General features: G+C 39.7%; 2 protein-coding genes across 4 annotated transcripts in view; both read right to left on the bottom strand.

The window, feature by feature from the left end:
- LOC125271244 (polymeric immunoglobulin receptor-like) overlaps nt 1-18,049 on the bottom strand; it is a 477,349-nt gene that overhangs the window by 151,835 nt on the left and 307,465 nt on the right. The gene's annotated exons all lie outside the window — the stretch shown is intronic.
- The window catches only part of LOC125271202 (sialoadhesin-like), a 136,104-nt gene that overhangs the window by 111,706 nt on the left and 6,349 nt on the right, over nt 1-18,049 (bottom strand). The window contains exons 3-6 of the mRNA XM_048195205.1: nt 8,123-8,464; nt 7,776-8,024; nt 7,071-7,325; nt 6,722-6,976 (exon numbers count right to left, since the gene is read on the bottom strand). Coding sequence (XP_048051162.1) covers nt 6,722-6,976; nt 7,071-7,325; nt 7,776-8,024; nt 8,123-8,464 — 1,101 coding nt within the window. The remainder of the gene's footprint in view (nt 1-6,721; nt 6,977-7,070; nt 7,326-7,775; nt 8,025-8,122; nt 8,465-18,049) is intronic.

Raw genomic sequence — 18,049 nt, 5'->3', positions numbered from 1 at the left:
CAGGGCCCTATTTTAAACGATCTAAACGCAAAGTGTAAAGCGCACGGCGCAGGTGCACTCAGGGCGTGTCCAAATCCACTTTTGCTATTTTAACGACGGAAAAACGGTCCGTGCGCCGGGGCGCGTTTTTGAAATGGGTTGTCCCTATTCTCTTAATGAGTAATGGGTGTAACGTTCAATAAACCAATCAGAGTGTCATCTCCCATTCCCTTTAAGAGCGAGATGCGCTCGCGCCATGGCGGATTGCTATTTACATGGCGGAATTTGTTGGCGGAAAAGCTGAACGCTTTTCAAGCGAAGAAACCGCGAAGTTAAAGCGCGCTTTTATGTAGCCTACACAATAATATTATTTTACACTGTAATCCTTTTGTTTTTAATATTTGGCATGTTTGTGTGATGCGCATCCCTGTGTGTAATAAGCAAAGTCAACGCGCACTGTGGACGCGCCCAGAGGCGCAGTTTCTGCCAACGTGCTCTAACAAAAAAATATTGCGCCATTGACTTTAGACTTTAGACCAGGTTTGAGTTGGTCTATGGCGCAGTCTATTTTCAGCTCCTTAAAATAGCAATGCGCCGGCAATGCGCCTGAACACACCTCTTTTTTAGACCAGCACGCCCATGGGCGCTAACTGGCGCAAATGCATTGACTAATTTAAGGACGTGGCGCTGAACGGGAAAACGCAAACGGCGCCGGACGCAAACTAGCAAACATACGCGTCGCATTGCGCTGGGTGTATTATAGGGCCCTGAGTGTGAAAACAGTTTACAAATCTGTTTGACATTATTTCTTTCACATATGTACAGAAGTTCTTGTTGAGAATTAACAGATTTATATGTTGATGTTTTATTGAAAATAATAAAGTCTGTAGTTGCTGTTATGGTGATCAGTGTTTACTTTAGTTGGGCTCTTGACTCTTTACCATTAGTTTTCTCTGGCTGCTCTAACTGTGTGTTTATAAAGCAGATTTGTTATGGCAAGTAAAACCACTGATTCACTGATCTCTTTCTGTGTCTAATCGAGATCCATTTTCCTGCAGAGTTTATCTCCAACCCTAAAATCCCCAGTGTTAAATCAACTCTACTCAGAGTGCATATTGTCCTAATCTACAGTGTTAAATTAACATTGATGCTGTGTTAAAGTTAATGAGATAATTAAGTGATTAATTAAAGGATGATTAAGCATTAATGACGAACACTGTTTATTTATTACTTATTACTAACCAGATTGACTTTATTTCTGTCATGCATCTACAGAAGTTATTGTTGAGTATTAACAGAGGTTTAGATGTTGATGTTTTATTGGTCAAAATATGATACCACCATCATGGAGATCAGTGTTTACTTTAGTTGGGCTCTTGATCCTTCACTTCCTAAGGTAGATTTTCTCTGCAACAATGTAAATAGTTTGTATATATATTATTATTATTATTTTATTTATTTTTTTTAAATAAATATAATCATCGTGACCTGGAAAATCACTAATCAACATTTTGTTAATACATTTGGATTGTCACCGTTGTTGTGATTCATATCCAAACTTTTGATGTCTGTGTGTGACTACATGATACACTTGCTCAAACATCTTGTGCATGTGCTTTTTATCCACCTTCAGATTATGTGATCATTTTAACCCTATTGGTGCCAATACTGCAGTTACACAAGGTTGTTGACTATAAATGCCAAATATAAACACAAATTTAAAAACAGAACATTTTATGATGATTTTACAAACATGAAAAAAACTGCAATGCTTTTTTTTTATTTTATTTTTTATAATTATTCTACAAGTATCTGTATTTTAACTGCAGTTAAACAACCGCTGTACTGAGGATGCCATCATCATTGCCCTCCACACTGCACTTAATCACTTAGAGCATGCAGGAAACTATGCAAGGCTGCTTTTCATAGATTTAGCTCAGCCTTTAACACTATCATTCCTGATATTCTGATCAATAAATTAATGGATCTGCAGCTTCCACCCTCAACTTGTGCTTGGATAAAGGACTTCTTAACCAACAGACCACAAACTGTAAAATCTGGCTCTCACGTATCCTCCTCTCTCACACTCAGCACTGGATCACCCCAGGGCTTTGTGCTGAGTCCACTCCTGTACGCTCTCTATACCTATGACTGTGTTCAAACCTACAAAATTATAAAGTTTGCGGATGATACAACAGTAGTCAGACTCATTTCAGGAGGGGAAGAGGTGCGGCATTTAACAGATTGGTGCACAGCAAATCATCAAAAACCAAGGAGGTCATTATTGAGTTTTAGAGAAATAGGGGGGATTACGCCCCCCTCTACTTAAATGGAGATTGTGTAGAGAGAGTGACATCATATAAGTTCCTTGGAGTATATATTTCTCTTTCCTGGACCACCAACATCACAGTAGTGATAAAGAAGGCCCAGCAGCACCTCCACTTTCTGAGAGTACTCAGGAAAAGCGGGTTTGGAACAAAAGTTGCTGGTGTCCACTATCCAGAGTTTGTTCACTTATTCCATCATGGCGTGTATGCTGGGAGTTCGGCTGGAGACAAGAAGTCATTACAGAGGGCCATTAACTCAAAAGATCAAAAGATTATTGGTTGCCCCCCCTAGAGGAGATCTCCAGCTCCCGGTGCCTCAAAAGGGCCGGGTTCATCATGTCAGACTCCTCCCACCCAGCCCACCACCTGTTTGATCTGTTGCCCACAGGTAGGGGCTACAGATTGATCAAGACTCGAACCTCCAGACTCAGGATCAGTTTTTTTCCATGGGCCATAAGAACACTAAATAACCCAACAACTAATTAATTACTATTTATGGACATGCTGCTATTTTTGTAGCATTCCCCGCTGAACAGATGCAATTTACTCTCAGGAACTGATGTTTATAAAGAATTTAATTTCCAAAAACACCTTAAGAGCTGAATAAAAACAAACAAACAAACAAACAAACATTAGACATCTGCCTGCAAATTGTATACAAATGTCCATAAACTTACTAATACACTTTTGCAATTAATTAGCTTATGCCATAAATAGTGTGACAATAAATCACATGTTAGTAAAAACCTTGCTTTACTGTACTGTAATGAGCCTGAATAATATGAATTATTTTAACACTGACAGTAACAAACTTCTTTAAACTGAATCTAGAGAGAAAATAAAAGTGCTGATTTACTGTAAACAATCTATCTGGAGTGCAAATCAAGAGAAACACTGACGAGGCAATACATTAACAACATTAGCAACATTAGGAAATGAAAGAGATCAATAAAATAAACACTTCAAAGTCCTTCAAAGTTTACCACACAACATAAAATTAAAACGGTACCTTGTGCCCTTCAGACAATAGCTAAGATGTAGAAAGAAACAAACAGTTGTACAGTGTGTACCCAAAAGTTCATCTTCCTTCTCTAGTAACTATAATCAGAATGACGCTTCATGTAAGCTGTGTCCCAATTTAGGGACTAGCCTACGCACTTCAAAGTGCATGAAAGGGGTGGGCCTTTGGAGTGGAGGAAGGTCAAACTGAGGTGCAGGGTTACCAGATCTGCGCATCAAAACCATCCCAAAAGTAGCCTAATCAAAGCACAAGTGTAAAAATAGTCCAATTTCAGACTTGAGCAACAATGAACCGAGCTTCGTTACATGGCCCAGTAGCTGTGAGACAGACAGATGACAGTTGACGTTTGTGAGTGAAATGGATGCAGAAATGTTTTGGGACTTTCTATTGGGTTTTGACATGCTTCAATGCCGGCGACGACCGGACAACAGACCATATAAACAGGTAAAATATGTATGGTTAAACTGTGTCACTTTATATTGTTAACAACTATTATATAACCTTGTTTATTTCTTATGTTAAATGTAACGTTAACTGTGAAAACATATTTGCACATTTACTCTACATTCAAGTCTACATTTAAAGTACAGTACAGTACTACTGTTAGATTACGGCTCCTAAATGCCTCATCCCAGTCCTCTTATTTGGAAATTGAATAAACAATTACTCAGCGCTGATGGAGAATATAGTCTCAGTTTATTTAGCAGAAGAGAGAGAAAGAGTACAAGGGGTGTAGTATAGATTTAACCACTAAGAGAGAGAACAAGTCTAAATATGGTCATCTCCCGGTCAGGTATCCAGGAGTTCCTTGGTATCCCAAAGACCTTCTCCTATGCTTGTAATACAAAAAGCAGGGACCATTCCCTATCTCCCATTCAATCCTAGTAGAGCCTTGTTCCTTATATGGAAATGGTTCCGGTACATAAAGAAAACCATATGTTAAAACATAGGATACAGCTTCAACAGAGGACAAAGGACCCTCTGTCCACTTTCCTTCAATGCTGAGAGCAACATAAAATCTATCACATACATTTTCCCAACTGTACTTAAGTACACTTAATATAAATGCACTAATTAGCACAAACACTTGAATTGATTTTAAGTGTAGTCAGATAAAGTGAGCCAGATATACAGAAGTAGTGTTGTCACAATACTGAAATTTCTAACTACAGTACCATTTTTGATACCAAAGGAAAAATGCTGTATATACTTTAATGCAGATATTTTCAATATTATTTATTTTTTGTCCATACATTGAAAGTTTAGACAATCAAAAATTTCTTCTGAAGAGATCACTTTATATGATGACATTTTTAAGCTTTTATTCATATATAAACATTGATCAATTACCATTACAATTATCTCATGAATATTTGCTAACACAATGTATTTGTTTTTTTCAGTGGGGTAATTTTGTTGCAATAACTCACACACACAGCACAAGGAAGCTTGATTTCAAAAGGTAAATTGAATTTTAAAAAAGACGTAAAAAGTATTTAATAAGAACAAATAAACAAATGACTAAGAATAGCACAAATAAGTTCAATTGAATAAAGATACAAATTAAATAGACAGCTTTATTTTTCAGGTAGGTCTAACAGAAGTATTCAGGTAATAAACTGAAAAAGGAAAGAGTAATTAAATTTAAAGTAACATTGGATAATCTTCATTGTTAAAATCACATACAGATTAATCAATTAAAACTACATAAGTTAATCAGTCAAGAGCAGTAAGTGATTTTCTCTTTGTCTTTTGTTGTTTGATTAACATGATCCTCAAATTACTTCAGTCTCGTGTCATCATCATGCACTCCTGTCAATCATTCAGGGCTCCGCCTACAAAGAGATGCATAAAGGCAGTAATTTATTTGCTGTGTGTTCAAAACATTACAGCCTCTTGTTGTTATGCTGATTGAGAAGGAAAGAAAGAAAGAAAGAGAAAAAGAAAGTGAAAACATTAATAATATTTAAATAAAAGTATCAAGAACATCAGTCATGATGAATGGATAATAAAATTTTTTTCTCTGTCTTGTATGTTTTCTTACTTACTGGAAGATTTTCAAACACAGACGAGTTCAGTTCAGGTTTACAATCATCAAGTTGATCAGCCTTTATGAATGAAGAGACAAAGTGAAAACAGGACTGTGTTATTTAAATTTCCATATACTTAATCAAAAGACATTTGATATTTTCACACTGACATTGAGGAGCGTTTAATTCTGTTTGAGTAAAAATGTAGGAAATCCTCAGTTAAAACATTTACCATTGGATTACCATACACAGGATTACTCAATTCAACATAAGCTTTGTGTCTGTCATGATGAGGTCTGGAATCAACCATCTGTGCCATTAAAAGAATAAAAAAAAAGAAAATTAAAAAAAATAAAAATAAAAGAGAGAAAATAAATAAAAAGTATATAAACAACTCATTAAATAAAGTCACAACTACATTTAAACTTTCACTTTTAGTTACAAATTAATTTACCTGATCAGTAAACTACTGATAACCAAATAAATTTTTTTCTCACCTGAGACTCTTGTGTGTCATTTCTCTTTTTCATCCTCCTGATTCTCCTTTAAAAATAATGATTTGACACAATTACAACCAATCAGAACTTATGTGATGTTTAATACACAATTATGATTTTGAACCAATGAGGTTTCTCTAGGACGTGACACTGCCGTTCTGAATGTGATGAAATCTGGTGTATCTTCAGGATTTACTGCAGTAAAGATGTGAGCTTCAGACTTCCTCATTCAATAACTAACTGAGTAGCTGTCAGTGTGGAAAGATAGGATGGAAAATTGGAAATTTTGCCTTGGCTGACGTTCATCATGACGTCTCACTGAATTCACAACCTTCTGATTCAGTCACTCATTCACACACACTACATAGTACCACAGACACATATCTGACCAAATCAGCATCATGATGATCACTGCAGCTCCACAAACCACTCCAATGGATATGTATAATATCACCAGATGTCCTACAAAAGAGTAAAACATCTGAACAGATTCATTTGCATCACTTTAGAAAGAGTAAAGTATATGAGCTGCTCTACCTTTAACAGTCACAGTTACAGCGTCTGATCTCCGAGATCCATGTTGATTGTGAGCCTGACAGTAGAAGCGTCCACTCTGTAGTGCACTGAAACTCTGTCCAGATCCAACAGCTGAGCTTTCATTCTCCTTAAACCAGCTGAAGTTCAGAGCAGGAGGGTTTGAATCACTGCTGCAGATCAGAGTCACTGAATCTCCTGACACTATTTCACCAGATCCGTTTACCAATACTGAGACACTCCTGGGAGGATCTAAAACAGACAAAAGAAACTATATTCATATTTTGGGATCGTTAATCCTCTAGTTTGTTTATTGAACCACCAATAACTCACACATGACGTTTAAAGTCACAGCATCAGAGTGTTTCTCTCCATGTTCATTGATGGATCTGCACTTGTATTCTCCACTGTCATCAGAGCTGATCTTTGAGATGCTGTAGATTCTTCCAGTTCCTACAAACGTTCCTCCTTTAAACCAGCTGATTTCTGCAGGAGGGTTTGAATCACTGTTGCAGATCAGAGTCACTGAATCTCCTGACACTATTTCACTGGATCCAGTTATCAACACTGACACGTTCCTGGGAGGGTCTGAAATACACAAAAAAGTGTATATTAATAATGTTTTGTGATTGTTAATCCATTAATTTGATGATTACCAGTCACTGATCCATCATTAACTCACACATGACATTTAAAGTCACAGCATCAGAGTATTTCTCTCCATGTTCATTGATGGATCTGCACTTGTATTCTCCACTGTCATCAGAGCTGATCTTTGAGATGTTGTAGATTCTTCCAGATCCTACAAACGTTCCTCCTTTAAACCAGCTGATTTCTGCAGGAGGGTTTGAATCACTGCTGCAGATCAGAGTCACTGAATCTCCTGATACTATTTCACCGGATCCAGTTATCAACACTGACACGTTCCTGGGAGGGTCTGAAATAGACAAAAAAGTGTATATTAATAATGTGTTGTGATTGTTAATCCATTAATTTGATGATTACCAGTTACTGATCCATCATTATCTCACACATGACATTTAAAGTCACAGCATCAGAGTATTTCTCTCCATGTTCATTGATGGATCTGCACTTGTATTGTCTACTGTCATCAGAGCTGATCTTTGAGATGTTGTAGATTCTTCCAGATCCTACAAACGTTGCTCCTTTAAACCAGCTGAAGTTCAGAGCAGGAGGGTTTGAATCACTGCTGCAGATCAGAGTCACTGAATCTCCTGACACTATTTCACCAGATGGACTGATAAACACTGAGACTCTCTTTGGAGGGTCTAAAAGAGACAAAAAAAAAAAATAATAAAAATCCTTAAATCATCTCATTCAAACACAATCTCCAGTTTTTAAAAAGAACTAATGAATCTGTACTCACACGTGACATTGATCTGAACAGCAGGAGAGATGTGATTGTGTCCGTGTACAGCACAGCTATATCTGCCTGCATCCTCTCTTCTGACTGACTGCAGCAGGAGTTCATTGTTTCTGTCTCTTCTCTCAGTTAATGGCTGTGAGTTTCTGTACCAGATGAATGTTGCTCTGTCAGTCAGATTGCAGCTGCTTTTACATGTCAGACGGACTGAATCTCCCTCTGTCACTCTCTCAGGAGACTCCACCTGAAGATCTGAACACAACACACACATTGTATCTAGTGCTGCTGTCATACACTGATTATTATTCAACATAATGCACAGAAGAAGAGAGAAACCTCATGAAAGTCACCTGTGACAGTAAGAGTCACTCCTGGAATGCCAGTCCATTTGTCTTTATCAGTGATGAATCTGAAATAGTACTCGTGTGAATCCATCAGTGTCACATGACTCAGTCTGATGGTGCAGTTCTGCTGTTTATCTCCCAGATACTGAAGCCTCTGACTGTATTCAGGGTCCTCAGACAGATCTGGATACTCTCCATTATATTTTACCAGTGTTTTGGTCCAGAACGTTTTCGTGATCTGATGTCCAGTAGGGTATGTATAAGTGCAGTTCATTATCACTGATGAGTTCTTTAGTGCACAGATGTGTGAAGGACTGTAACTCACACCCCAGTCAGCACTAGAAACCCCTGAAACACAGAATTCATCCTGAATAAGCTTCATCGTAGTTCAGGAACATGGCGGCAGCATGGTGTCGCACCTTGGCAGGTGCTGTGACTCCACTGTTTCTACAAATAATTGGCCACTTTCTTTGTTTTCATGCATATTTGTCAGAGGCTTTATCAAATTTTATCAGTAGAACTAAATGTTGCAATCATGAAAAAATCGAATCTATGTCTTGTGGTATTTTTTTACACTACTACTTTTCTCCACCATTGCACTACCGGAACACATTGGGTCCGGAACTCTCTACGTGGATCAGCTATGCTTCAGGAATTCAAGGAGCTGTTATGCTGAGCAGGGAAGAAATTCCTGAAAATCCCACCTCTAGACTTTCCACCCACCAGTTGTTGATCCACTCGCTACTTTTCTCAGCAAGGGGCTCACGTGAGGGACTTTGCCTGTGATCTACTAATTGAAGTAGACCATTTGGATTACAGTGAGGCTGATATCAAGGAGGTTTTCAACAACTGCCTCGATCAGCCTCTCAGAGTGGGAGATGGAGAAGCTGGGGAATATTGGTTTCTGGGACTTTGTGTACCACATCTTTGATCGTGGGGAGCCTGAACCCCCACCTCAAGCAGAGTCTCACTCCACTGACTGTTTCCCACTTACACCTGCAGTCAATGGAAGCCCCAGCCCTCTGATGACCCGTTTGCAGAGATGGAGGAGGAAGAATGGCCCCGCCTCATTCTTATCTGCAGCCTTCGCTGATATAGCCGAAGATGTTGCAGTGCCCCCAGAGGCGGCCGAAGATGTTGCAGCACCCCTAGAGGCGGCAAGAAATGCTGCAACGCACCTAGAGGCGGAAAGCTTAGTGCCACCGCCTCACCCTCACAAACTAAGGAAGAGGAGGAAGAAGCCTTGCGCTATCCCTCAAGGCCCGGAGGCCACCCCAGAGCCCACTGTAGGCCCAAAGGTCACCCCAGAGGCCATTCTTGTGCCACCCAAGCGCCTTGCCCTGCCGGCGCCACCCAGACTTCCTGCCCTGCTAGCGCCACACAGGCTTCTGGCCCTGCCAGTACCGCCCTTAATGTCTGTTGAGCGGGCTCCACCTATTTCTCCAGTACCACCCTGGCCCTCAGCAAAGGCTGCAGATCTGCTGGAGCCCACCTGGGTCACTCCTCCAGCACCACCCTGACCATCAGCCAGGACTCCAGACCAGCTGAAGCCCCCTTGGTCTATCCCTCCATTCCAGCCCTGGTTTTCTGCCAGGACTCCAACCCTGCCAGAGCCTCCCTGTTCTGTCCCTCCGGTCCCACCCTGGCCCTCAGCTGGGACCCAGACCTGTCTGAGCCTCCCTGGCTCAACCCTCCCATCCCTCCCTGGTTTCTTTAAAGACATTTTGTACTATTGTTTTTTTTTTTTTGTTGCTGGCTCTGACTTAGTGATTCAGCTTTAAAGAAAGCTATGGCCAGCGACAGCCTACGACGTCATCATAGACCCTGAAGTATAAAAGGTATAAAGTATAAAAGACCCATAAGAGATATAGATAGGCTCTGTTATAAATATTTGCGAAATAATGTTATCCGAGAGATGAGAGTAGCTAAATCTAATTATTATCTTCATCTAATGCATGAGGCAAAAGGCAATAGCAAGTTATTTTGGGAAAAAAATGTAAACACGCTTTTAAGGAAGGAGCCAACTTTTATAGAAGATTTTAAGCTTAAAGTTCAGGGAAAGTCAAATGAAGATGATTATGCAATTGCTACTACCTTTAATAGTTTTTATATTAACTCTGTTAGTGAATTAGGGAAAAAAAAATTGTAAAGGGGGAAATCAATATGTTTCCGATTGATGTTGGGAGTAAAAGGTTTAATAATACCAAGACTAATGAAATGCAAGTTAACAAAATTATTAGCTCATTAAAAATTCTAAATGTAGAGATGTTTATCAATTTGACACCATGTTGTAAAAACTCATAAAGATATTTTAACTCCTGTTATTACTCATTTAATTAATTTGTCAGTTGAATATAGTTTTTTTCCTACTGCATGGAAACAAGCTGTTGTCACTCCTATTTTTAAATCTGGAGATCATTATGAAGTTAGCAATTATAGACCCATAAGCATATTGCCAGTACTCTCAAAGGTTGCAGAGAAGATTGTTTTGAACAACTGACATCTTATCTTAAAACAGCTAAGTCTGGTTTACACTGTATGCAGTTTGGATTCAGAGTAAATTATTCTGCTGAAACAGCTACTTTACATTCAATAGAGCAAATAAAATCTAAAGTTGACAAAGGAGGATTAGTTGGTGCAACATTTTTAGATGTGCGTAAAGCCTTTGATACAGGTAACCATGAAGTTTTCCTTTCTAAATTGTCTAACTTTCAGTTCCCTTTCGAAAGGGAACTCTACTCTGCGTTTACTGCTATGCGTAACGTCACACGTGAACCAATGTCTGAAAGCCAAAGAATCAAACCACTCCAATCCCATTGGCCGGCGACAGCCTGCGACGTCATCATAGACCCTGAAGTATAAAAGGAGTGCCTAGAGAATCAGTCAGTATCTTTTCGTCTTTCGGGACGTTCTGTCTTTGCCATTGGTTTCAAATCTGGTAAGAAATTATTTCTGTTTAAACATGTGTGACAAATGTTTCAGGAAGTGTGCTGATCCATGTCTGAGGTTTCTGACACCGGATGATACACACAACCTGTGCGTTTTCTGTTTGGGCGAGGAGCATGCATGGACAGTGCTTGAGGGAGCTATCTGCGTTAACTGTGAGCGTCTTCCCATGAAGACGCTCCGTTCTCATCTGGCACTCTTCTTGAGGCAAGACATGTCAGCATCTGCGCCCGGTGGTTCTGGCCCCGCTCATGCTGAGGCAGAGCAGCAGCTGAAATCATGGGGCTCGTAGGTGGAGCTCGCTGCGGAATTTGAGAGGGGTGTAAACCTGTCTCAGGCTGCGGCGGCTGACGAGGACAAACTTCTGGATGACGATGATGTCTTGTCTCTGACGTCATCAGATCCAGGAGCGAGTGCTCTTCTGGCAGCTAGCCCCAGAGAGCAGGAGATGGCGGTGGAGGAAGAAGCAGGCAAGCCTGCTGCTCCCTCCAGGCCTCCCTGCCTAGTGTATGCAGAGTTATTGGAGGTTATGGAGAGCACTTCTGGCAGGCTGCAGCTGCCTTGGGAGCGTGTCAGGAAAGAGAATGTGTGTGGTCGGTTTCTTTCCGATTATAACCCAATAACTCCGGTGAGCCTTCCATTCCTCCCTGATCTACATGTTGAGATAGAGAGGACATGGAAGAACCCATACTCGGCAAGTATCCATCAACATCAGCGAGCAAATTTTGCTGATGTTGAGGGGTTGAGCCAGCATGGGTACGTGTCGATGCCCCCTATTGATGAGACGTTTGCAAACTATCTCACCACAGGGAGCGCACAGACACTGAAGGGTCTGGTCCTGACATCTAAGCCGTTAAAAGTGACTTCACGCTTAAATGGCAGGGTATACATGGCAGCAGGTCACGATGGGAGTGCTGCAAGCATACCAGGCTGACTTGCTCAAGGATCTGGATCAGGGGCAAGGTTTGTCCCCTGAAGCGGTGGATGAGCTGCGCCACACCACAGATCTAGCTCTCCGGGCCACCAAACAGACTGCCACCTCGATCGGTAGATCTATGGCGGCAATGGTGGCCACGGAGAGGCATCTGTGGCTGAACTGTGCGGACATCAGGGAGAAAGAGAAAAGCTTTCTCCTTGATGCCCCTGTTTCACCCTCTAACGTTTTGGTACCTCCATCAAGGCGGTGGTTGAAAAGTTCACGGAGGCGAAGGCACAGCAGCATTTAGAACCTGCATCTTGCTCAGATCCGAATCTGGGCCCAAACAGCCGGGAGGCCCAGGCCTGTCTCGAGCTGAGGCGCTGTTAAGCCTGCTGTATTTAGAGTAGCTTTTCAGCTAGTGTTTTTCAAGTATAGTTTGAGTTAGCACTCGTCACTTCAGCCTTGATCGGCCGCCTGGCATTATTGGCTTGTTGAGCTTCGCTTATCTCCTCTTATCTGAGAGGATTTAGAGTGAAGCCCAGGCTTTGCTAGGCCTATGGCCCAGTAGGCCATAGCTTAGCGGCCTAGGCTAGAGCTAGGTTAGGTGTTTATTGTCATAAATCACCCTTTGTAATTGGTATCCCTTGTTAGGTTGTATAGTTCCTAGTTCTGGCCTCCTCCCGAGGGAGTTGTTAGGCCGTATACCCATTCCCCCCTTTTTTATTCATGTAGGTACAATGGCTGAGGTTAACAGCTAAGGTTGCTGGCTGTTATTAGCCTCCCTTGTGCTGTTTCTCAGGTGGTAGGCCCTTATCTTTGCATTTATGCAGTGCATGCTAGGCCCCACTTTCTAGAACCTGAATCATGCTATGATTTTGTTTCCACCTAAGCCCCTTGAATTTACATTCAAATTTGAGCTAGGCTGCTAGCTTTTTAGCTTCCGTCCTCTAGGGCTCAGTACAGATCTATAGTTCTGTTTGGTGAGAACATTTATCCTTTTTAATGGATGGCATGTATTTACAAAGCATTCGTTTGCTTTGGGTTCTAAGCTTTTGCCCTACATGTATGTGAGCTTTACTCTAGTGCTGCCACAGGTTAGCACCTGTTCTCATAATAGTAGGCTATTTTTAGCCTCTAATTAAGGATGTGGTGTTTTTTTGTACTCCCCGGCTAGGGTTTATGTGTTTCATTGAGTGCATCACCTGTTGGATTGCACACTCAGGTTGAGTACTTTCAGTTTGATCTCTGTTAGCTCCCATTATGTGGTCATTGCCACATCAGGTATATTACAAATAGCTGTAGAAGTTGTTGGCTCTTTGGTGTTTAGCCTCCTTCTAGTTGCAGCTTGTGTTTACGGGTGCTGTTGGTGTATGGTCATGAGTTTTGCTCGCGTACGTTAGCACTGACACAGGTTTATGCTTGTGTCCGTTTGAGGTTGTAGGCCTTGTAGGCCTCCCCTTAGACCATGTTAGCATTTTATTGTACCCTGGGATTATGTAATTTATGGTACATTGCCTGTTGGAATGTGTAGACTTAGCTCAGGTTGTGTTAAGCTAGTTACCTATAACTGTTTGTTGGGTTTAGAGCTGGTCCCCTTTGAGCTTGGTTCCCTTTTTAGACCACTAGCTGGCGCTACGTGTTGCTGAAGTTGTAGGCCCCATCAGACCTCCTTTTGGATTACATGTTGGTGGTTTTGTTTTGGTCTTGTATGACCCATTACCGCCATTGGCCACGCCCATCTCTGTTAGGATTGAGCAGAGTGTACTCCCCTCAATATGAGGGATTATAGCATTCAGCTGAGTTCTGCTCTCCAGGATGCCCGTCTCTACGTGTGGGTTTGAGTTGCTTACTGCCCTTTTGGCAGTCACTCTTACTTGCTGTCTTCTATGAAGAATACTTTTGTGGAGATTCTGTTTACAGACAGGGTTGGCCAAGACTGAGTTTGTCCTGTGTCAGATTAAGTCGGCCTCCCTGGTGGCCTTTTAGTGACTAGCTGGGGTTCCCTTTGGTTCCCTGGCCACATTCCCTTTAAGGGACATCCTTTCCTAGGAATGTTTGGTCCCAGAAGCTCTAAACAGCCTTGGTAGGCTTTCTACAGAAGGCCTCTTTGAGGCTCAGCTCGGGCTGGTGGCCGTAGGGAATGCTGCCACTTTGACAGCCTTTGCGTGACCCGAGGGTGAGTTGCTATCTGGTGTTTCTCTCGAAACTGCTAGTGTTTGTCTAGCCATCTTTTGGCATGCACTCTCCTCGAGCATGGCGGTGTGGGTATATCGTTCCCCATAGTGGAAAACTATTAGAAAGGGAACGTCTCAGGTTAAGTATATTACCATGGTTCCCTGAGAACAGGGAACGAGACTCTGCGTTACCATTCCATGCCTCGGGCTGCCTGCTGAACTGTCCCTCAAGACGATAAGGTACTGACTGATTCTCTAGGACCTCCTTTTATACTTCCGGGTCACGCTATGATGACGTCATAGGCTGTCGCCGGCCAATAGGATTGGAGTGGTTTGATTCTTTGGCTTTCAAACATCGGTTCACGTTTGGCGTTCCCCATAGCTGTAAACGCAGAGTCTCGTTCCCTGTTCTCAGGGAACCATGGTTACATAAGTAACCTGAGACGTTTTCATCTGACACTCTAGCATGGATATCCTCATATTTATCAAATAGAGAACAATGTGTAAAAAATTAAGGGGTTAAGTCCTGTAACTTGCATTATACAATTGGAGTACCCCAAGGATCCCCATACGGAAATGTAACATATGTACAAATTTACATATATATAAAATATATCCACATATACAGTGAAAACATATGAAACCTATTCGAAAATGGATCAATTTCATATATTGACATATAAAACTAGCCCATATAAATATATATGTTAATGTATGTATAAAACAGTCTTATATACATATATGTCACATATATAAATACCAATATACATGACATATATTTCTTTGTATAAATGTTCAATATACAAATTACACATATATGAATAGCATATTACTCACAATGCACATGGCCTTAAATGTTAAACAGTGCAGTTAGGAAAAATAGAATACACTAAAATAGTTAAAACATTAAATCTTTATTAAAACATTAAATTATTTAAAAAAATAAGTTGTGCAAAATTAGAAAACTAATGAACGCACAACAAAACAAGCCCAGAACAGGAAAATCCACCAACAGGAGCCTGTACCATGAAGCTGGATTAGCTGGCTAGCCAGGTAAATTTCAGATTAGTTTGCCCCAATTCTGGGTTTTAGGTACCATGAAAGTGACTTGGCTTTTAGCGGTGTTCATCACCATAATAACTTGCACCCCATGGCTAACCTCTCAACCGGTAATACAATTGTCTGGCTTTAATAATAATTACTTAGAATTATTATATGATTTATATTATATTATATTATTATTAATTCATTAAACAAGCAATTTTAGTTTAGCAGTTATTATTAAGCATTTAGTTTCAATGAATATTAATGTATACAGGTCATATGTAATATAAATAAGCTGTAAATAAACTTTAAATATGATGTGACCTTACATGTTTGAGTCTCTATTGCTATTATCAACTATATAAACTAAAGTTTTAATCCTCAAAACTAATCCTATAACACTGAGTTTGTTCAACTATCTTCATGGTACAGGCCCCAGGTATATGATGCATACTGTTCATTTTTTAAGTTTTAGAGTCTTTTTGGATGTCCGCAGCTCAGTGACCTTTTGATTAATAGCGACCCTTAGTTGGCCCCTGGTGGTTCCTGGAGATCTCTGGATCACTGCATCTGTAAAAAAAAGATAAAGAAATGTCTTTTAGTTTTACAACATTTATCTAAGGACATTCAAATTATAATCCCCTAAAACACATTAAATGAACACAGGCATACATCGTTACGTAGATAAACTAAATGTTACTGAAATTTAGGCATTTTTCAGAACCAGGTGTAATCCCAGTTATATTTTATACCCCTTCACCCTTCCCCTTGCCCCTTGAAACAGAGTGGCAAGGTGCAGGTGTGAAAATATTCCCCTAAGAAATGGGAAACCACTACTACATGTCATCATAATTTCTTTTATTAGTTTCCTGTACCATTTAACCAGTATGAACAGCAATGAAGAGCGCATATCAACAGAAATCAGGCGCGAGCACATTTAACAGATTACTCACTCACAACATTGTTTTGCATTGTATTTTGGACGGCACTCGGTTTCAGTTAGAAAACGTATGAGCCTTCGAGTTTCCCAAGACTGGTGAAGCTGCTTTTCCATCGGGCCAAGCTGTTTGTTTAACCATTGCATTTCAGGCCGGCTGGTACGGATATGGTTTTGTTTTCTACTGTGGTGTTGCGATAATGGAGCTCTTTTCAAAGTAAAACAAATGAGTTAGTTGTTGTAGTCAAGATGCACACAAGTAATGTTTTTTTTTTTTTTTTCTAGTGTACGTTTATAAAAGCTACTTAAATATTCTAATTGAACTAAGGCCTAATCCTGGCTTAGGCCTGTCTATGAAACCGGGCCATAGTGCAGTTAACAGTCATGCACTTTTATTTCTCCACTACATGTGTCTGACAGCTAAAATATTACTTTTGATATTATTCTCACATAAACATTTAAAGATCATAGAATTATGCACTTCAGTGTAATAATCTACTCGTAGTTAACGTTAGCTGTTAAATATGAACATACAACACACACAATTATGCAGTAAGAGAGCAATTAAAAAAACGTAATATTTAAATACGGTTAATTTCTGCTCAATGAACCGATCTGTAGCCTACTAGCTGCGCAAACGTTACCCTGACCAGTAGCTTGGTATATCAATGGCTCATGCAGTTTAGCGATCATTTAAAATGTATTCTCTGTGCAATATCAATGTGTGAATTATAATAAAAAAATCAGAAATTACCTGCAACTTTATGCACCATTGCCTCGTACAAATGCCATCCGCCTTGAGGTTTTTTCTTCAGTCCACCTCTCCACTCGGTTAAATATACAGATCTGTCATCCAGTCCGTCCAAGAAATCATCATTATCTATGTTTTGTATGTGTGATGTTGGAACAATGCTCAACTTTCATTCCGTTTCTTGTTTCCACTCGACAAGTGCGAAAATCCATTGGTCTCTATCCTGAACTAATTTGGAGATCTTTTGATTACATTTGAATTTGGGCGTGCGCAATGACTTAACTGTGTAGCATCCTAAATGCAAGGCCTGAAATGCAGACTGAAAGTGTTTCTATCATTTTTGTTTGTTTGTTTGTTTGTTTTTTGGGTCAAATCTAAACGCTTTATTCAATAATCAGTAAGCATTAAGCATACTATTTCATTATGTAACTCTTGGTTTAGGTCACAGTAATGTCAAATAACAACAACAGAAAAATTAATTTAAACCATACAAAATTATTAAATAAGTAATTTAATTAAAATTATTTGAAGTTGGGTTAGATCTTTATTTTCCTTACATTTAAATATGTAAAATAAATCAAGTTTTTTTTTTTAAATTGTGCTAATTCTAAAATGGGATAGAAATTGAAATTAAATGTGGATTGTGTAGACTTGTTAAAAGTTCAGTCTGTTCAAATAATAAAAACATAAGGAATTAATAATGAAAAGAAGCATGTAAAAATTTTGTATGTATGTTGTTTAAATAAACTGGCATATATGAATTAAACATATCTGACATATATGGTCATAACATAGAATATTATATAAACAAAAATCATATACATGATATTAATATATGTCAATATATTTATTTAATATGGACATTTTATATATGTTATAAACATATATCAACATATATCTAGAGATATGTATATAGCAATATATTGTCACATATTTTGCATATATGACAGTGTCGATATAGGGACATATATTACATTTCCGTATGGGTCAGTGTTGGGTCCCTTATTATTCAGTCTTTATGTTAATGATCTCCCGCATCAGTGTGATGGGATATAAGTGCAAATGTATGCTGATGATCCTGTAATTTTTACGCATGTGAAAACCGCAGATCTAGCAGCTGAAAAGGTACATGTTGCTATGGAAACGATTACACAGTGGCTGG

Source organism: Megalobrama amblycephala, linkage group LG7 (genome assembly GCF_018812025.1).
Source record: "Megalobrama amblycephala isolate DHTTF-2021 linkage group LG7, ASM1881202v1, whole genome shotgun sequence".
NCBI classification, from domain to species: domain Eukaryota; kingdom Metazoa; phylum Chordata; class Actinopteri; order Cypriniformes; family Xenocyprididae; genus Megalobrama; species Megalobrama amblycephala.
The sequence above is the reverse complement of the archived record's forward strand: the minus strand, read 5'-3'. Positions and strand labels throughout refer to the sequence as shown.